The sequence below is a fragment of the Acanthisitta chloris genome, unplaced genomic scaffold (assembly GCF_000695815.1).
Source record: "Acanthisitta chloris isolate BGI_N310 unplaced genomic scaffold, ASM69581v1 scaffold8529, whole genome shotgun sequence".
Lineage (NCBI taxonomy): Eukaryota > Metazoa > Chordata > Aves > Passeriformes > Acanthisittidae > Acanthisitta > Acanthisitta chloris.
This window is the reverse complement of record NW_008689756.1, coordinates 91,918-113,816: the sequence shown is the minus strand read 5'-3', so window position 1 is coordinate 113,816 and position 21,899 is coordinate 91,918. Positions and strand designations below refer to the sequence as shown.

Sequence of the window (21,899 nt, the reverse complement as noted above, 5' to 3'; positions counted from 1 at the left end):
CAGTAAGCCTAATTTGTGTGTGGTCATTTTTCAGGATAGGAGCACTTGCAATCTGATTTGTATCTGATTTGTCTCAAAAGCCCTTCAGAATATCTGGAAGGGGGTAGCTAACTTATTTATGCCCTACAGCCACTGTCTCTTGGCAGGCAGTCTGGGGAAAAGAAGACTCAGAGGAGACCTTATCACTCAGTACAACTACCTGAAAGGAAATCGGAACCAGACGGGGGTTGGTCTCTTGTCCCAGGCAGCTAGCAATAGGACAAGGTGAAATGGCCTCAAGTTGCACCAAGGAGGTTCAGGTTAGATCTTAGGAAAAATTCCTTCACTGAAAGAGTGCTTAAGCATTGGAACATGTCACTATCCCTGGAAATATAAAAAAAATGAGTAGACATAGCACTTCATGGTATGGTTTAGTGGGTGTGCTGGTAATTGGTTGAAGCTTGGAGTTGATGATCATGAAGGTCTTTTCCAACCTTAATGATTCAGTGATTTTATGAATATGCAACACACACACACCCCCCATACACACACACACACACACACGACATTACACAAACTAGGGAATATACTGGCTTGAAATACAGTGAAAAGTCATCCTGTGGCACAAGATCACCTTGGAATTATAAAGTAGGATATAAAGAAGAGGGAGCCAGGTGGTTCTTTGTGATGGGACCAGTGTGAGCACACACTGAAACACAGAAGGGTCTGGCTAAACATGAGGAAACACTTTCTGACTGTGAAGGTGAGTGAGAACTAGCACAGGTTGCCCAGACAGGATGAGAAGTATGGAGATTCATGGAAGGATTAAAAAGTTGTTTGGACGTGGTCCTGGGCAGCCAGCTCTGGGAAGGCTGGGGGTGTAGACTAGATGGCCTTAGAGGTCCCTTCCAGCCTCAGCTGTTCTGTGATTCTGTGATTAGAAACTTTATTTCCATGTCAGTCTTGAAGGTCCTTAAGGTACGGCAGCACCAGGAGGGGGGAGGTCATACAGTTCAGTTGCAGCCTTGTAGATGTCCATGTGTGTTCGTGTGTCCTAACAAGGCTGAATGAATTACAGTGATTATGTGAGAACCTGGCTGGCTACACACAGAGCCGTATCAGATTTCTTTAACTCTGGCATAGTTTATTTTTAACCTAGACAATTCTCTCATTGATGCTTTGGTATTTCTAGATTGCTTCTGTAGTCTGAATCTGTTTCATGAGTTCAATAGAATTTAAGAACTCAGTAGTTTATAAAGCCTGACCTATATTTTGTTCACAGTACAGTTCCATCTGTTAACGTGTCATTATTGTTTGTTTTGCTGTTGTGGTTTTACCACTCTAAGCAGCATCTTTGCTTCTGTTATCAGTATGTTAACATACTGATTGTTGCAATTACAATGAAGCTATTATTCTTCTAGTCAAATTCTTTAGTGTTTTAGTGATTTAGATTGCCATCTCGGTGTGTGGGATATTTCTTCAAATGTTAACTATCCATGTAGAATTATACTAAACTAAGGAGACCTCACAAAACATGTGAAAGGAATGGACATGAGTTGCTTTATGTTATACAAGACTATAATTGTGATGTGATTCCTTTTTCGTTATAATGTCTAGCACAGAAAAATAAATGTCTGGTAGAAAGAGTCAAAAGCTTATGATGTAGGATGTCAGTTTATGTCATAGTAGACAATCTGTTAAATAGGTTACAGTATATCAATTTATGATGCACTTGCTTTTATGCGGTAGCAGTGTTTTAAGTAACTAGGAGTATTAATTCTTAGTAATTTCTAAGCATATTTTTAAGGATTAAGTAAAAATTTTAAAAATTGCTGCTCTCTATCTTACCTTTGCTTTAGAACAATGCTTAAACAAAACACTCTCTATAACTGTTTTCAGAGCTTTCAGCTAGAAGTGATGAAAAATGCACCAGCTTAAATAACTTTAAATTATGGTATTTTTCAAAATGTCTGTCACAAAAAATGACATATACATAAATTTTTAGAAAATTTCTTAACTCTTTATGCTGTGTTAGATTTTACTCATGGGGTTTCTTCCTTCATTTTCTGACATTTGTACCAAGGTGAAAAAATAACAGAGGGTTGGGAATAGTAGAAAAGCTGTTTCTGGTCCTAGTGCAGGTCTTTGTCAGCATATGTGAATTATGACTCTCTTACCCAAATCCCAAAGAAATTTAAGCAATGGTCAATCCCACATAAAAAGTAGATCTTCTGTGCAGATAGATCTGTATCCTTCTGTTAGCCAAACTAAGAACTGATTGTTGGCAGTGTTTTCAAAGCCTGTTGTTTCAGTTGTCATGTGACCTTAAAGAGCTAAACTTCAAGTCAGTATGTTCATAAAGTCCATGCCCTGCAAACTGAATGAGTGATTAACGAGCTGAGCTAACAGGAGGATCACAACTTTTTCTGGGGACCTGAAGCAACTGTTGATTCCTGTTTAGGTGAATGGATATGCAGAGCCTGTGCCAGGGGAAATATCAGCCAGTCAAGGAATTAACAGCAGGAAATCTGAAAGTTTGTAGACCTTACCAATTGTGATTCCTGCAGAGAAATCAGGCAATTTTCTCATTCTGGAAAGCTCCAAGTAGAACCCCATTAGAGAGGAAGCAGTTTAGATAGATAATGTTTCTAGCCAGAATCACCCAAGGCTTTTATTCTGTGCCTTGTATATCCATCAAAATATCAATCACTTTTCCTTTTGATTTTGCCTATCAATTCAGCTCTTTGCATATAGCTTCACCTGTGTTGGAAAAAAATACCTTTACATTAAAAGCTTCCATGTCATGCAGATTTCAGGGTGATCACCTTGTTATATTTTCTTTCCTCTTTCCTTCATATGCTCTGTAAAGAAAAGGGGGAAAAAAAGGAAGAAAAAAATTTTAAAAACCCACCTAACCACTGGAATATTTTACTGATGTGGTACCTTGGTCTGTGCTTTGATATTTCAGTGCTGGATTTTTTGTTGTACTGTTAAACAGACCATACAAACCCTTTCATGTTAGAGAACATTGACAGTAAAATTTAAAGTCTTTGGCCTATATTCAGTCCTTGTTTAAATTAGGATTTAATTCCTCTTCTAGTTGAGAAAGCAAAAAACAAGCTGGGGAACCGGAAATACACTTATGAATAAATTTTGATTTGGAAGCAGATAGAAGTGGGACTTTAATCATCTTAAGAATGAAGTCCAGTTGCTTGTTTAGGGGGGCTGTGGCTTCTGGGCCAATGTCTTACAGGAGACAGGCTTCTCTTAAACTATTACACTGCTGTAAGGGCTTTGCTTCTTCATCTGGCCAGATGTGTGTGAATTGAGGGGAGCAATAGTGTAAGACCCAGGTTCTAGAGCTCCATTTGGTAAATTTACACCCTAACATTACAGCCGTCACTAAACCTGTGTCATCAGTGCCCAACCTCTTAATTTTTTCACTGCTGATTTAAATTTATCTGGCTTTAAGTTTTGTGCTGTCAATTATAATACCTTTGAATTTTGTTACATTCTTGCTAAATGGAATAGCTATCCTGTATCCTATACACGGTATCCTGCGGAGGTGCTTAAACTCTGTAATTAATCTTCATCTGATAATTCTGACAAAGAATTCTTTGTATCTATTGCCATTGGATACATTTCTAGGTATTCATTTGTATTTGTGATTGCTATTTTATCCAATTTGGCTGTGTATAGTGATTGTTTACAGTTCTGTTTAAATCATTGTATTTAATGCATGTTATTTCAGAATTCAGGGGGGAGGAGTGTGCATGTGCATGTATGTGTATGTCATAATACCCTGTCGGTTCTACATTTATCTGCAAAGCTAAGCAAAACTAAAATTTGCTATTGCTATTTCAGTCTTCCATATCTTACCTCCATTTTACTCTCTCAGCCTGGAAGATTTCTATGCTTTATCCTCTTCCTTCAGAAACACCATGGAAAATCTGGTCACGTGGTCTTGGGAAATAATGCTAATTATTCTGTTCAGATTTTCTCTTCCATCATGACTGTAAAAGGTCATTTATTTGAGAGCCATCTGCATTATGGACCTACTGCTGTTGTATGAAATACACTATGCTGAAGATGGCATGTTTTCTGACTAACAGAATGTACTTTTTTATTTTTACAGAGTACCAAGCTGCCATTTTACATTTAAAGAGGGAACACAAAGAAGAAATTGAAACATTAAAGGTATAGTTTTATAATGATTTTTTTTATTTACCTGACTCTAGTGCTTTACAGTTTTAAGTAGTGCAAATATACACTTTCCATCAAGTGTTTCTTCTTTGAATTTGTTTTCGGTTGACTGCCAACCTAGCTAAGATTTATCTGGTTAAAATGTTCTTCCCTCTAACTTAGCAGTGCAGTACTTTTTTACATTGGCACTAGCATTTAACTGCTCACTCTCTCAGTGAAATATACTTCTGTAGAAGCAGTTTTCTGCAATTTTAGGCTGAAAAAGCAAGCATTTGTGAGGCTCTCTGAAGTGTTGTATTGAGCACTCTGTATTGATGTCTCTTTTTTGTGTGTAAGCTTGAACAACTAATTGTCAAAATCATAAATAACACAATTTATTATTAGAACTCACTTTCCCTTGGCATGATTGACTGTGTTAATCAACGTGAACTATTACAAGGAACTGTTATTATCATAAATGCAGGAACTTTAATGGAAATATAACTGAACTTGGTGAGCACTCCTAGTTTAAAATTAACAGCATCTTCATTTTCTCACAAATTATGATATATTCTTAAGCATAGCTGCACTGTGTTCTAGTACAGGTCCTTTTGCTGAATCCTTAGTATACAGGTCATCAAGTACAAAACATTCTGTATTTCCTTTGTCATGATTAAGATAAATAGAATGGAAAAATCCAGGTTTACTAACATAGGGATACCGATAATCCAGTACATTGATACCTTGTGATTTGTTGCTCATACCTTTGAATGATATAAGCATTCGCTTTATCTGGGTTATTTGAGTTTTTCCTCAAATATCATCGTGTCTTATTGATTAATTGTGCCTATATGTTGTCTTGTTTATAGTAAGGAGATTATGAGTGGGTTGTTTCCACAAATGTGAAATTGTCATGTAACTCTGAGCACCATAAAATCTCACCATTCTATATATGTGTGTACATACAATTAGAAATGAGCTAAAATGCCAATATTTGCTCTCTATGATTAGCAGAAGATTTATGCACTCTTAGCAGTTATGTCCTACAGATCATGTTTTCTTTATATTGCATGCATTTAACAATTATTTTAATGTTGGGTACTATTTTATCTTATACTGTGTAGTTCCGAAGGCAAACCAGAAGAGGTGGTATGAGTGTTTTGTAAGCCTTGAGGTAATGGCAGTGAAGTGTAAGGTCTACATCATGATGATCGGAAAAATAATTGATTAAGAGAAAGAATACTTATGTTTATTGTATGCAGGACATAATTCTAGCAATATTTTTTAATTTTCATTTTGGAATTACTCATAAGTCATTGGAGATCATGCACAGAGTTCTGTTTGTATGTTTGTAAGACTGATTATGCCTGAGGTATAATGTAATTTTTCATTGTACAATGTCGGTGGACATAAAAACTTTCTATAGAAAGACCAGTTGAGTATCCTGTCCCCAGCAGCAACCAGCAGTGCATGCTAAGAGCACACATTAAAGAAATATGCACTGTAAGAGTAATGCCTTCTTCCTGTATGGTGCTTTTTGCTTGGATTGGGGTTTCCTTTGGCAAGTCTGAGTGTCTTCATTGTCTCTTCCTTGTTGCTTCTACTTCCACTGCCTTCATGACCACTCCCTATCACTGTGCTGCTTGACTTTTGGACTAGCATGGTGTAAGGCATCGGGTTCATAAAAGATGCATAGTGACTAAATTACTGAGAGATACTTCCCTAGTATAGCATTTCCAGCAATCAGTGTTTTAAGGGTTTCCTGAAACAGAGTCTGCACACAGGTTATGGTATATAGTACTGATGAATAAATTACAGTATCACATGCTTACATGAGTTCTTAGGGCTATGCCAACTGAGTAGTGTTCCTGGTCTTTTTCTGTGTCCTTGGCAATTAATTCCTTGACTCAAATATGACCTACCATAAGTGTATTGTTTTGTTTGTACGGTTATTTTGCAGCTCTTTATTTCTCTAGAATGTGGAGAATGCCCTGTGAAAATTTCTATATCATAGTATGGTTTAGGTTGGAAGGGACATTAAAAGTCATCTAGTTCGAATCCCCCTCCAACACAGGGACAATATAGTTATCAGGGTGGTTAAAGTCCTGCATGAGGACCAGGGCGTGCAAACAGGCTTGTGAATGTGAGCTTGCTCCTGTCTGTCAATAGAGGGCCTTATCTGCTCACTATTCGTGGTCTGATGGCCTGCAGCAGACCCGCACTATAATGCCATTTTGTACTCTGTACTGAAGGAACCTACAGACAGAAATTTCTCTGAACCAGTTCTTTTGCAAACTGATCCAGATCCCATATCTGTTTATGAAGAACATTTGATAATTTTACTTTCTCTGTAGAAGTTTAGAAGTGAGACCCTTAGTCTTTGTTATTCCTAGAATGCCTAGAAAAATCCTAAGGAGTCCTGGAAGGTGTATGTAGGGGAAGGTCCTCAAAATATTATTAAACTGTCTTCTAAAGGTGAAAGCAAGCAAAAATATCCAGAGTCTTTCCCTTGAAACCTGTATATATTGGCTTATAAGTGAGAGGTTTGTTTATTCTTTAGCAATAGAACGTGTCCTATACTTTTGCACTGTTTCTTTCTGTAGGTTTTGGGGTTTTTTTCTTGAGTATATGAATGAAAATTCGTAATGGATTTTTAGTCTCTAAGCTTTGTTGTCACTATGTTAATTTCCTGTAAACTTCATATGGAATACCCAGAGTATGACCAGACCTATACTTATAGCACTAGTTTGAAGGCATTGTTGCTGAATCTGTCAGACAGTGAAGTTGCAGTGAGTGTAGCAACCCTGAAGGATGTACAGCTGTCCCTGGATAGGGAAGGTGAATGACAGTACTGTACTTTATATTGCCATCTTTATGTTATGACCAGAATTTGAAGCTTTGTCTGTTTTTTTGATGTCAGTTGAAATTACTGTCTGTTTTTTTGATGTCAGTTGAAATCGATTTTAGTCGTGTAATGTGAATACTAAGTAAAGTAAGAATACATGTATTACATCAAGTCAATTATTGATGAATCTGCACCTCATTTCATACTGCATAACAATCTGAATAACTCGTAACTCTTAATGGGTTAATTAATGTATATAGTTCAGCTGAATCATCCATATGAAGAGAATCTTTAGAAAGGATAACATAGTAGCTGTGTTCAAAGGATTTCTTGCATTTTTCACTTAATAGTTATTAAAAAATTGAATTGCATATTTTTAAGACATGAAACTATTTCTGCTCTCCACTGTTGAATGTTTTGGTTTTCCTGTTCGTGCCGCTAGATGTCAGCTTAGTCCTTCAGAAGAAGCTCCCAAAAATGCCAGAGCTTCTCTATACGTGTGCAAATTTCATACTTCCTTCTAAACTGTGAGAGTCTGTGTGTTGGTGACATCCTGCCCACTGTTTATGGATCTGGCATAGTCTTAGTTTTAGGTCAGAAACTAACTTGCACATTATAGAACTAGAATTGAAGTTGCTCAATAGAAAAAGTGGTACCTGTCGTCATCTTTATAGTATTTTTCCTACAGAATCAAGCCTAGAGTATCTAATAACCAACTAATTAGAGAACAAAACATTAAATCAAAATACTGTAAATGGACTACTGACTCCTGAAAGAAAGACATTTACTTGAAATCAATATTATGATCACAGTGCTTAGTAGTTAACCCCACACATAGCTGCACAAGGGTGAAGCATACGGTTATATTCCTGTAGGTTCATTTGGTAAAGTGACTAAGAATTTAAGTTTTCTCCTTCATTTTTCCTTCTTCCCCTTGGAACAAGGATACCAAATATCCCTTCATTTTCAGTTACATGGAAGTTTAATACTGCATTTGGAAGATGGAATCATAGTCCTAAGCTGTCTATAACCCTATACTCTGTGCCCAGGTGTTTTGGTCTAATACAGGTTGTTAAGCTTCCACCAACTCACTGTACCTTTTGCATATTTCCAAACTGAGAATAATAATGTCACTAGCTATTAATCACAGGTCTTTATAGTAATATTAAATGATGCATGTCATACATTAATAATATCAGAAATAATAATAGGTATTTGATAAAAATATATAAACTCTTGGTAGCTTATAATTTATGCAATAAATGTTATATAATAAAATAATATTTCTGCATCTCTCAAAGTATCTCATGGCAAATTTTAGAAATAAATACCTGTGTGGTTACATCTAACACAGTTATGAACATATTACTGAAACTTAAGAAGTAGCAAACGGTAATGCAGTTGGTGTAAAGCTGCCCGTGACATTATGAAAGAACAAGCTAGCCTCATTTAGCGAAGAATGTGTCATGAGGTGTTCATAGTGACCCTTGTGGCCTCCTTGGTATGTTTGCATTTTTGATTTTTTGTGAAGGTTTCAAGAACTAAAATGTAGAAGTGGGTAGAAAGTAATTACCTTTTCACAGAAGAACTTACTTAACTTCGAAAACAGTTTCATATTGTAAATTGAGATTAAAGACCAGTGCGTCAGAGTGCTGTAGAAAATGTTGAACAATGTGGAAGAGAAAGGAATTTGAAAAGGGAAGTCATAGCACCAGTCAAAATTATCTGATAATTTCAAAATTATTCATTTTTATTTTGTACTGAGACCACAAAGTCATTAAAACATTTATTGTTTTAGAAAGTAATAAAATTTTACCTCTGTGATGGCCTTTTCATTCTTTTACAAATCTGTTTTTTCATGTCTCATGCCTCATAATTCCTTCCCTGGCCCTTTGTCTTTTTGCTTTCCCATTCATTTTCCCTTGTGGTCAGTATGCTTTGATTTGTGAATGCTTCCATTGCATTAATTTTAAAATGAGTGTAGCAGAAAGTGCTGCTTCTCCCTGCTACATTTTGAAACTTGTAATTCAGCTGTGGGAGGCAGTGGTAAATCAAAATACCTCTTGTATGTGAGTGAGTGATGTCAGTTTTGACAATTTAAAAAGACTTTAGTTTGTATGTGAAAGTAAAATCTCATTTCTGCTTCCAGAGGTACATCAGAAGTTAGATGCTTTAACACCAATCAAAACATTTTACAGTATTTTAATTTGTCTAAATCCTGTCTTTTGTTGATAGTCTAGTACAGCAAAGTGGAATTCTTTTGAGAAGACTAAATTGACAAAAATCTGACCTGGGTGCTCTTAGGGATCTTTATCATTCCTCTCTGGAAAAAAGAAATTTAAACATTTGTTTTCTGTGTGCATATGTGAATTCCTGCGTAAGACAGGGATTTCACGATGCGTCGGGCATCACTATGTTTTGAAATCTATTACTAAAATCTTGGGGCCAGTGACGAATAGTGTTGAAAGCTTTGGTATGCCACAGAACATTTAACAAGTGGGTATATGCTGACTTTTGGTAATAAAATTTTGCTTCAGGATACTGAGATCGTTGGTTTTAACTTTTACAAGATGAAATGCATCCATAAGATAGCTAGCTGCTTTGTGTGTTCTCTGCTGGATTTTCATGTCCCAGTGTGCACACTTAGGTCTGTATCATGCATACTTCTCTTGTCTGATGAGGTGGAGTTGCAGCTAAAAGGAGCAGTCAAGGTCAGCAAGGGTTTATTAGTCAGGCTTTCCTAATGAGCTAGTCAGGCTTTTCAGCATTTCCATGTGGTCAACTGATGAAGGTCTCCCAGCTTGTGGTTAATTATTGATACTAATCTTGCCTAACCTGAAATGTTTCAGCCTTCTGTGCTTGCCCGCTAAATGTATGGTTTCACCACTGTGTGTGTACTGTGTGTGTACTGTCTTTATGAATCTTCTTGGTTACTTTGTCTTCATGAAGGAATTCTCCCTGTTTGCTGCAGAGCCTCTCTGCAGTGGAGCTTCTCAGCAGTGTGAGGGGGAAAATAGAAAGATTGAAAAAAGCATAAAATTTATGAGAAAGAAGGGACTGAAGTCCTATTAAATTGTATTCCAATATCAACTTCAGAACTCCTAAGGCTCCAGACCATGACGGAAAGATTATCTTTAAAGTATGTATTTCCTAAAATAGAAAAATCCCAGCAGGAGAAAAATCTCCCTGTATTGAAAAATGTGCCTAGGCAGTGCTAGAGAAGGTGGAGTAGCAGACCAGGGAATGATAACAAAAGACAGGAGCAATAAAACAATAACTTTCTACAGAGTGCATACAAGCACACAAAGAGTTAGCAAGCAGCACATAATCTTTTTGGAACCACTTGTTGGTAACTGTATCATCATTCAGAAAGGAAGCTTGGAACAGTTCTTCATGGTGCATGAAAATATTCCCCAGCTCAGTGCTTAACTATGTTTTAAAAACTTGCACATTTTAATCTCTGTATAAATTTCATACTCTATAATCAAATTCTTGATGAAGTTTAAAGTATCTCTGCTGTGCTTTGATACTTACATTAAGCATAATTCTCCCCTTTCTTTTCCATTGATTTCCTGTTTTCCATATTTTTGATGCAATTGGTGCTTCTTGTCCTTATTTTCCTTTAATCATATGTTTACATTGTGGTTATGTTATTATCAGATATCTTGAATATCTGGGAAGAATCTTCTTTTGTTGTGTTGTAATGTTTTTTCACTGCAGCTTGCCATATTGCCTATTATTTTCAATGCAGTTTCACTGTGAGAACTTGCATTGTTTAAAATTCATGTCAACTGCAGAATGCTGTTGATTCCACATGTTGATCCAAGGATTCTCCTGTTTATTTAAGAAATTACCACAGACAATATTCCCTATATTGAAAACAGTGAAAATCTCTTTAACTCTGTTTCAGCACATGTACACGGACATGGTATTATAAAGTCGAAATATGCATAGAGCAAGATAATTTAGAGCCTTAAAACTTCGGCAAGTCTGAGTTCCTGGCCAAATTTAGACACATTACAAAACACTCTGCTTAATTAGGGCACAAATGAAACTCTTCCCAAAAAATTCATTGTAATCCCTCCATTTTTCATAGATTGTAAAAATTCATTTATCACATCACCTTGAGTAAATACGTTATGCACTCAGGAGCATAAAGTAGAACACATACTTTGAATGTGATGATATTTTATTTTGACAGATTTTGAAGATCTCTGTAATATAAGAAACAATTGTCCACAAGAGAAACTAAGTGAAATGTGATTGTGGGAGTATAAAAGCCACTAAAAAGGAAGTAATATCAAAGTTGCCATTTTGATTTTGAAGACATGCACACCATGCCTCCTTGCTGAAATTACCTGCATTTTGTAATTTACTTCATAAGCTACTTGTTTAAATCTGATAGCTGTAAGCCATTTTTTGAATGAAATATGTAGTGTTCTGTTGTTTAAAAATTCTGGCTCTAATATTCCTGGTTTTAGAACAGGGACAAATTTGTCAAGGATGAACATTTTGCTGATAGAGGGGAAATCTGTCTGAAATTGGAAGTTAAAACTTTGAAAACAAAATTCTTTTTTCTCATATTTGGTAAAGACTTGAGATTTTAGCAGCTTTTGACTTTGAAAATCTAGTGCTCATTGCATCTATTACATCTTCTGGTGTTGAAAAAAATGTTAATTGCCATTTCCACAAAGCTACCAAAGTTGTTATAAAATAACAGTGGTGCAAAACTAAGTTTCACTCGTCAATGGGTGCCAGAAGTTACTCTTCTTAGGTGCTGATCACCCTTCTGAGGATGCTTTCAAAATGAAAGCCTGTCTCCTGACCCCCTTAGTGATGGTTAGGCAGTGTGAAAGAAAACCCACTGGAAATCAAAGCAGACATCAAGAGCTGGAAATATGTATGGAGATGTGAGAAGTAGAGTTTTAGGTAAAAATTGGTGAGTAGAAATATTGAGACTGGCAGTCCTAGTGACATATACTAGACTGTCAAGCTGAAGGGCAAAAGAAGTAGCCTCGAAGTTAAGGCAGAAAATGGTATAAGACACGTTGCAGAGACTTGAGTCTGGGTATAACAATACAGGTTTTACTTCAAAGTGGCCAATTTTCTGCAGAATATGTGTCCTAGAATGAATGCAATCCATTCAGTATTTGATTTTATTTTTGTTAGGCAATGAGTAATACCCTTCCTTATTTATTACTGAAAATTTCATCTGAATATAGATAGTTTAATTGTGTGTTTTTTCCAGTGTCATAAGTTTTAATTTGTCAGGGTGTTTCATAAGTATAAATTGTACTTTACAATATGTATTAAGATAGGCATGTAGTCTAATTACTCACATTTTATGAAGAGACCTAAGGTATACCAGATTTATTGCGATGCTTACATTTGCATATATATTCAGTCACAGTTCATTTGTAACTTACTTTGCAAGTATACATTGGATCCCAGCATCTCAAGATAGTTGCTTATAAAGGCAGTTGTATTGTAGGTGACTACTCGAGGAAAACTGACTAAAATTACTTGTGACTCATGTAGGAATTTTGCAGTTTGAGCAAGTATGTAATCTGCTTTTCCAGGTTAGAATTGTTATGCCTTTACTGTAGTACTATTGTGTCTCTTACTGAGGGTCTGTGCTTTGTTCTTATATATATTTCAATTTCAGGACATGTAGTGCAGGAGTCTTAAAAGCTTGCTGCTTTCTCACTTTCTTTTTTCTTCATTTAACTTTTGCCTGGAATAATTCACATCATGTTCACTGCATGAGACACTGGTTCTGTCACAGAGGTTTCTGTGTAGCTCCACTACATGGAAACATTGATGGAAAAGGGTAAAATTAATGTTGTTCTGGTTGTTCTCTTTTGAATGACTGACCAAGGCTGGCTTTTATAAGACATTTTTGTGTGTGCAATATTTTTTTCAAATTCTAAAATGGGAACATCTAGAATAGTGTGATGATGCATAATTAGCATGTAGTATAGATTAGTTTAAAGCAGATATGTCTTTTACACAAATACAGAGTCATTTCTGTAACTGATGTTTTACTTCCATTTATCCATGTAGAATCTTTGGAGTTCATAAGCTGAATCCTAGATAATTGTACTGGTATCTTTGTCTGCTAAGTGTAGTATAAACACCTCTACAAAGTTAAAAAGAAGACTAGTTACTATAAACACAGAGTTGGGTTTTCTTCTAGATATTACCTCATTGGTGAGTATTTAAAGACTGTCTTCTGGTTCATGGTAGTATCTGCAGAACTGGAAGCTTCCTAGTTAAGCAAAGTTAGAAGTCATGAAAGACAAGCTTGTAAGGGGGTGTCTTCTCATATACTTTGCCTCAGCAAGGATATTTGCAGTTTGTATTTTCTCTTTGCTGATTGCAATTGAGGTATTATATTGTCAATATGAAGAAAATTTTTTCTGGAATGAAGTTGTGAGGAAAGGAATAGTTTGGGGTTTTTTCCCCTTTCATAGAAAGTGTGTAACATAATGAAAACTGTTGTGTTTTGAATGTGAAGCTGAATGTGAAATTGTCATCCTAAATTTCCTTTGCTATCGAGAAAGAGGTAGTATTTTTTGTAGTATAATATGTTTTATGTTGAAGGAAGGACTAGGTCACCAAGCAGTCCATTTGTTTTGACATGTTGAGGTCCCTCTCTAGAACACGTGAGGACTGCAATAATTGTAAGCATTAGAGGATTAGTCTTTTAGGTGATTATGTTTCTTAAAGTAAAATTGAACCCCTATTGTTTTTTTGATATCTAGTGTCAAGAAGGCCCCAGAAAATTAATTTCCCTCAATAGCTAGGAAGTGAATGGCTTGCTACATCTCAAAATGCTTTTGTTTTGATTGCACATGTGAGTTCTGTATATTGATGGAGAGGCTAGTCATCATCAAAAAATTATGTTCATTATGAAGAATGAAAATTGTCAGTTTCTAGAAGTGTAGAGTTACTTTTTTTTTAATTCTCATAGCACTCTTTTGCTGAATATTCCTGTTGAAAAGTAGTATTCACTGCTGCCTGTTATCCTTCTGTGGGTATGTAACTTTGCCTTTGGTTACTGTTTTCCGTGTGCTGTACTTACACTGCTTTTTGCTTAAACCAACCAACCAGTTGGTTGCAACTTAGCAAAATGTGATATATGTCATGCTTTCCTATGTAGTTACAAAGCTTTGTTGTAACAACTTAATCTTGTAGTCTGGTTGCCAGAGAAATTAGTTCTTTATACTAAGAAGCAATGTGGACAGTAAACTCTCCTTTCCTCTCCATCCCCTCCACAAAAGAAAAGGAAGAAAAGAGAAGAAAAACAAGGTTGTATTACAATTCTGGCAACATCAGCCACACTAATAAAATCAAATTCAGTGTTGGTTTACGACTTTGAATTTATGTGACTGCTGAGGATCAAAGGATTTGTATCCCACTGGACTGCAAGGTCTATAGTTCATGGCAAAAAAACTCATCAAAAAGAACATTTTAGTAGTAGGGCTTTTCATTTTAATCAGCCAGAGTAATAAAAAAGCTGTTAGGTGTCCAAGAACATTCTCCCAAGATCAGAGACAACTTGCTCTCTACTGCAATCAGTTTTCTTATTGGATCCGTACTGCCTCTGTAGTTTTTGTCACTGAAACTTCATCTTTGACATGTTTTCAGCCCTTTTTTTGCATTGTTTTCACATTTTACATGCCAGATCATTTTGTGTGTTAGTAAAAATAGTGATTAATGTAATTTCCTTGGCAATTGAGAAATACTGTAACTTGCTTAAAGTAAATTATCATCAAAACAAATTATTAATTAAAATAGAATAGTAATTACCTGTCTGTATTTTATATACTGTATTATAAAACATTTTAATAGCAATATTGTTGTGGATTATTTTCTCCTTGCATATAATCTTCTGAATTCCACCACAATGAATAGGTGTTAGTATTTTCATGTCTATACAGACATAGCAGCTGAGTCAGTCCTAAAACTAAGGTAGCAGCTGCAAGTGAGAAGCAGAACAGCGAAGTAACTACAAAGTTTGTGATAGAAAAAGAATGTTTGGATGTTGCATGTTAGTTTTTCGTGGTCCTAGTTCAACAAAAGTTTTACATTAATTTTTAGCTTGTGGTGTGGTTTCATTCCTTTATTGGCTTTGCCTGAGAGAAATTGTATTGTGGGTTGATCTGAGTAAAGTGATATGTAAATATGACAGCTGTAGAAAAACGAGAACTAGAGTTGAGCTGTTGTGAGCAATGTATTGTATAACAAAATACTCCAAGTGAGTTAATTTGTGTAATCTAAAATGTCTGGATGGTAGTTACTAATAGGGAAAGGACTGAAGAGAGGGTATACATATGTGCAGGAAACAACCTAGATTGATGTAACTTGACAGAAACATTCACAGAGCAGACACGAGGCAATCAGGATGAGGAAAGCAAACTTTAGGACAACCTGGAGATTATCTGTGAGGAGCTTGGAAAAGGACGCAGAACAGTAAGAGATAATCGAAGGTCCACGAAGAGCTGGAAAAGCAAATGCTGGAGCTTAGAAGAATATAGGACTGTGTGCAGTCCATAATGCAAGGTGTGGTTTGTATCTTGTACAGAATAGTCTCTTGAAATACATGGTCCTGCTCAGAAAATATCTATAGTGTCCTTGTCTCGTAGATCTGCTTTTGCATAGCTATGCATACTCTTCCAAGAGTTGCAAAAATGGAGGCATATTTGTTACCTTGCTGAAAGCTTAGCGCTAGTGAGAAAGAATGAGGTGACTCGATTCCCACTCCCACTACAATCCATTCTCAGCAGACTTCATAACTTCAGTCGTGGATTTTTATTTTTCTTAAACTCGTGGTACATTTATGAAACAACAAACAAACCAACCAAACAAACAAACAAAAAAACCCCAGCTTTTTCTTACTCATTGTCTTATAGATCCACCTGACTGATTATGTACAAATGCACTGGCCAAAAGCATGCAAATCTGACAGGGAGTTGTTGGAGAAAGGCACACAGACTTTGCAACTGGAAGGATGTTAGCCTGGCTGTTACTGATTCTGCATCCTGGAAAATGGTAAAGAGGAGGACAACAGAAAGGATACATAAAGAATCAAATTGTTGAAGAACAGCATTTAATTTATTAGAAGAATAATTTTTTAGTAACATAGTAAGTGTAAAGTGTGTCAACAAGCCTATAATGAATATAGTCATTTCAGTGGCACATTTTCTGTATAGTATACAGTTGAATATGCATAGAAGATGAAATAGGAGAGACAAAGGAAAATACAGCACTGGGAATTGCTGAGAAAGGAGTTAAGGGAAAAAAGCAAAAGGGCAATATGACTGGCATACTATTCAGAGAGAGGAAAGGGAAGAATAGCTGAAGATGTTAATAAATGTATTTTAATTTTGTATGCAGAACTGAGTAAAAGTATTTAAAACATGTTATAAATGCAGACTAATTTGGAAATGTCACAAACATGTTACTGGCTACATCCAGAATAGTTTTGATGAATCTGGAACAATGAATTGGAAGAATATTACAAACATATAAACATGCATGAAAATATAAGAATATGTTAATTTAAATGCTCAGTAAAAAAAACCTACATGCTTGATACCTTCAGTTTCTCATTGATTTTTTTGTGTTCAGAGAAGGGAAATTACCTGGTTTTGATGTTTATCTAACAATAAGAAAACACCAGAAGTAACTTCAGATGGAGTACAAAACAGTGCATTGCTCAAAAATAATTTTTCCTTATATTGCCTTTAGATATCTGCTTGTATTGAGTGTATTACTTTCTCACATACTCATTCAGTTGTTCATTAACCTGTTTGCTTTTTTGAAAACATATTTACACAATAAATATTTAAATTACCAAACTTGAAGTGAATTTGTGCTTAAAATGTTATGTGAATTTTACGTCATTTGTAGTCCAGTATATAAGTAATCATGCACATATTTTAAAATAATATTTTGTATGTCGCAGTATAAATGGGTATATTTTAATTATGTGCTATGCCTATGCTTTTGTTCTCCAAAATGGATGGCTATAAGACTGTATTTCTTTCTCAAAACTACACAAATGCCAACAATTGTTAAATAACTAAATATTCAAAAATATGTAGAAAAGCAAGGTTCTGTATACGTGCTTCAGTCAAATTTTCTCCCAACTACTTTTGCTACTTTTCCTCTATAAAACTATGTATTTCATGTTTTTAAATTAGAAGGAGAATTGAACTCTGTATGCATAGCCTATACAAATATTTAGAGATCTGAGAATGTTTGAAAATGGTCAGCCTTACTTACAATCAAGCTTACTTTTTTTACTGTGGGGTGTAAGAACAATCATTACTGCATATCCTTGAAAATGGTGATATATGTAACTATTGTATTTGTTGAGGTATGTAACTGTTGGAGAGAAATTTTGATTTTAATGGAAATTGGCACAGGTTTAAATTTCTTTTCCTGTGGAGAAATCCTTTGCTAAATTTCTGATTGTTGTCAAAATTTAAAACAAATGTATGTTTTTTCAAGGACAAGGATTTAACAAAAACGACTTCTGTCAACACAATAAAAGAAAAAAAAGTGTGAACTCTTCCAAAAACTCAAGATGAAATTAATTAGTGTGAGCAAAACCAAAAAGTCAGAGGCTGTCTGTGAAAAATTTGTTTTTCCTCTCTTTTCTATGCATGCTACTTTGATGACCAAAATACTATTAAGAAAAGCTGAAAGGCCTATAAAAATACTTTCATGTGCAACACAATAATTTTCATCTTTTCATTCTCCTTTATTTAATATTTCTCTTCCCTGAACATTTCCACTTCTAGAAACTATATCCTTAGGTACTTTCTATCTTCTATGTTCTCATATTTTTCGTTTTCATGGCTTGGCATAAGTAACTAATTAGATCTAACAATCAGTGTCTAAAAGTCAGAAAAGCGAATAAAATCGAGTTCACTTTCTCCCTACTAGATTGCTTTTCCACGCTAATTAGAGTTAAAACTAGTAAAAGTGTGTGTTTCTCAGTTAAAGAAGAGGTCTGTCTCTGATATACATAAAACAGCTTTGTTCATTAAATATGGGTTATGTTTACACAGTCACTTTTCAGAGTAGAATTGCACTGTAAACACTAGTGAAAAAGTATTAGGCATTGACAGTGAAGCATTAACTTCTAGTTTCAAAGCAAAAGTTCTGCCTATTGCTTGTTGTAAACTTAGAGAAGTTTCTTTTAATGTTTTACTGTTAAATGTTTCAGGATTTTTAAAAACATTTATGGTGTAAATAAGTCTTGACAAGCCAGCAACTGATTTTGATTGTAGATTGCTGTAGAGATTTAGTTTCCTCATATTCATACATACAAATTAGCCTAAAGCTTTTCATATCAGAGCAATTCTATGTCACGGTTAAGAAGTTTTTGTCCACATAAAATCACATCATACAAAGCGGTAACACAACAAATACACTTGAGTTGATTGCATTTAATTGACTATAATTAACTAGATTGATTGTATTAAATGAATCTGTGATCTTTGTGTCACTTATGAGAGTACAGGGAAGAGCTGTCACATTGGTATTGAGATTTGGCTGTGTTAATCTGTGCTATCATTTCAAAGACATTTATAAAACCTGTAGGTTGCATTCTGAATGAGAGGATTTAGTTTTTGCTTTTGAGTGGGTGAGGTCACTTGATCTGTTCAGCCTGGAGAAGAGGAGACTGAGCAGAGACGTCATCCCTGTATACAACTTCCTCAAGAGGGGAAGTGGAGGGGCAAGCACTGACCTCTTCTCTCTGGCAACCAGTGACAGGTGCCAAAGTTGAATGACTTGAAGTTGTGTCAGGGGAGGTTTAGTTTGGATACTAGAAAAAAGGTCCTTCACCCAGAGGGTGGTCAGGCACTGGAACAGGCTACACAGAGAAGATGTCACAGAACCAAGCCTTGACAGAGTTCAAGAAGCGTTTGGACAATGCTCTCAGGCACGTGGTGTGATTCTTGGGGATGTTTTGTGCAGGGCCAAGAGTTGGACTCCAGTGTCCTCATGAGTCCCTTCCAACTCTGAATATTCTGTGATTTTGTAATTAATTGCATAGTTTATCATCTGATACTGTAATGGTTTATGGCAGTACAGTACACTTAGTCAGTTTTGGGGCTTTTTCTTCCTTTCGACATACGCTTTGCTGGGTCTCATGGGGCCAAGGCTGAACTGTTGGCATTGTCTCAGAAAGTATGCTTTTTTACCCTTTGTAGTGTCAAGTCTCTTAGCAGGTGCCTAAAGGAAGTCAGTGGAGTCGTATGGCAGAGGGATGGATGTAAGGGAAGGCAAGAAGACACTAGAAAGCCATTCCAAACACTTCTCTTGTTTTCCAGGTTACAGTGTTTCAGTATTTTTAGACATTTGCATAATCATCTTTGTATCATGACAGTATCATGTATTTTAGTAAGAGGGGTCTTTTTTTTTTTTAGGGGTGGCTTTTATTTTACCCATTAACAGAAGTCATTTTTTAGGAAGAGGGCAATACAGACCTTCTAAGTTTATAAATGTCTGTGTTTAAGGGATCTGAGTCAGCTGGGATCATTTGCTCTGGTGAGGTGAAGCAAGCAAAAGCATAAGGCTATCACCTCAAATATAATTTTGAGTTTAAACTACCAAATTTAGTTTGTAAATTAAAGACTGAAGATCTGTATCTGAAAGGGATATAATACTGATACACTTGCTTTCGTGCCCATTTAAATGTAATAAGTTGTTTTGTTAAATAGTGTGCTTTGTTTACAGTGTGTTTTTAAGGTGACTTTGGATTTACTGCTGGAAAATCTCTAATATTCAAAGTAAATTCTCTCAGGGAGTTTTTTATATCCAATAGGAGCAAAATACTATGATAAACAAAATAGTTAAATTCTGTAAGGCAAACTTACTTTATTACCTCATTTATGGATCAGTATGCCAAGTTTAAAAAGAAAGGTAATTTCTCTGGAGCAATTCAAATGGCAGAATATCTTGTGATAGTTGAACTGAACTAATAATAAAGCTGAGTGACAACAAACTTTGATAGAGTAACAGTAGGAAAATAAAAGCAGTAATAATAAAAGTGTTCCGTTGTGCATATTAACCCTAATTCTTCTATAAAACTAATAGAGATTGGGTTGTTTCCAATGCAAATTGATAATTTTTGCATGACTTTACACTTGATTTCCCACCTTTGCACTTGCCAGTTAAGAAAAGGAGCATTTTGTACCCAGTATTTTCTGATTGTTTACTCTGGATTTTATGTTAAGAAGTTGATTAGAATGCAAGCTGATCATACTGGTGCAAGAAATAATGTATATGGTCAAGTTTCTTTGTGCAATATAAAATCACAATATTTTGCACTAGATTTGTCATACTGAGCTATAAATGTATGATTTGTATGCATATTAATTAATGCTGTAAACAGTTAACTCTGACCTAATACTCAGGTTTGAATGGTAAGTAGGGAGTGCTGTGTTGCCACTTGTACCAAGCATTATATGGGAATTTTTAAAGTGTAAATTGTTATGCTTGCAGGGATTGGGGAAAATCACAGCTCATTAGCTGCTTCTGGTGAAATGTTGGCTTCCCTTTGTAGAAGGATCCTGAAAGAACCATGGCAAAAACTCTTTCAGGAGTCATTGCCTTGCAGAGAAACTAGATAACATAAGCCAGCTGCCTGATAGTATCATGGTATAACAGAAAATAGCTTGTAGGGACTTAAGCATCTGGAATAGCAGTATTGGATTGTATTAGATTATTTAAAGGAGATACTTCTAATGTCAGAGGTTTCGTATCTTTCTGACATAGGGTAAGAAGAGTGACGGATTTTTTCTTTGTTACTTATTCAGTGAAATTCTCTCAATCCTCTTGGTTCTAAGATTTATTTTCCTGAATTGTGAATTAAAATAGGTCTGGTAGAAATGAAGTTTTAATCTAGTAGAAAAGATAAACTTGAAGAAGAATTTATGTATATCTCTCGGAATTAAATTGATGATAACGCTTACTAGATCAAAAAATTGTTTTGTTTATTTCATTTTTATCCTGGATTAATTTCAACTTCTGTTGTGTTGAATCAGTTTTTTACTTAATAACACGTTAACTATATATATGACATATTTAGGAAATGAAATATTTGATAAAATAGTGCCATTAAATACAATAACATTTTTTCCATAATGATTCTGTTAATTGCTGCATACAATTAAAAACCAGTAAGTCTGCTTTAAGACAAGGTACAATTTAGTCTGCCCAAATTGATGTTGCATATATATAGCAATAAAATATGTTGTGTTGAAGCACACCCTACTTGCGTTTCTTGAAAGATTAGTAATTGTCCAATTATGTAGTAGCTTGCAATAAAGCCATTTAAAACTGGAAAAGCAAAATATTTCTCTCTGCTTAACGTAAGAACAGTCTAAATGTGAATATTTTTATTTGCTACTCAATAAATACGTCAGAAAAATATTCACACTAAGGCCTTTTATTCTTTGTTATTCTGCAGTCTCAGTTTGAACTCAGGGTATTCCATATTCGTGGAGAACATGCTGTATCAACTGCTCAGCTTGAGGAAACCATTGCACATTTGAAGAATGAACTTGATAATAAATTAAAAAGAAGAAATGAAAAAGCAAAGGATATTGGTGTTTCTACTGAAGATGATAACCCACCAAAGGCATACCGAAATGTATGTATACAGACTGACAGAGAAACTTTCATAAAGCCTAGTGAAGAAGAAAACAGAGCTGTGAAGAACAACCAGATAATACCCAAAAAGCTTAATATTTCTTCTTTGTCACATAGTATTTCTGCCCAAAGTGAAAATAAGGACAATTACAATGTACAGTCTTCAGAAAGTGTCTTATCTTGTCAACCAAAACAAATGCTGCCTCCTCCTCCCCCACCA

General features: G+C 35.3%; 1 protein-coding gene across 1 annotated transcript in view; it reads left to right on the top strand.

The window, feature by feature from the left end:
- Nucleotides 1–21,899, top strand: part of FMN1 (formin 1) — a 128,762-nt gene that overhangs the window by 20,042 nt on the left and 86,821 nt on the right. The window contains exons 3-4 of the mRNA XM_009081544.1: nucleotides 4,115–4,176; nucleotides 21,498–21,899. The exon at nucleotides 21,498–21,899 is cut by the window's right edge and continues 356 nt beyond it. Of these exons, the coding sequence (XP_009079792.1) occupies nucleotides 4,115–4,176; nucleotides 21,498–21,899 (464 nt within the window). The remainder of the gene's footprint in view (nucleotides 1–4,114; nucleotides 4,177–21,497) is intronic.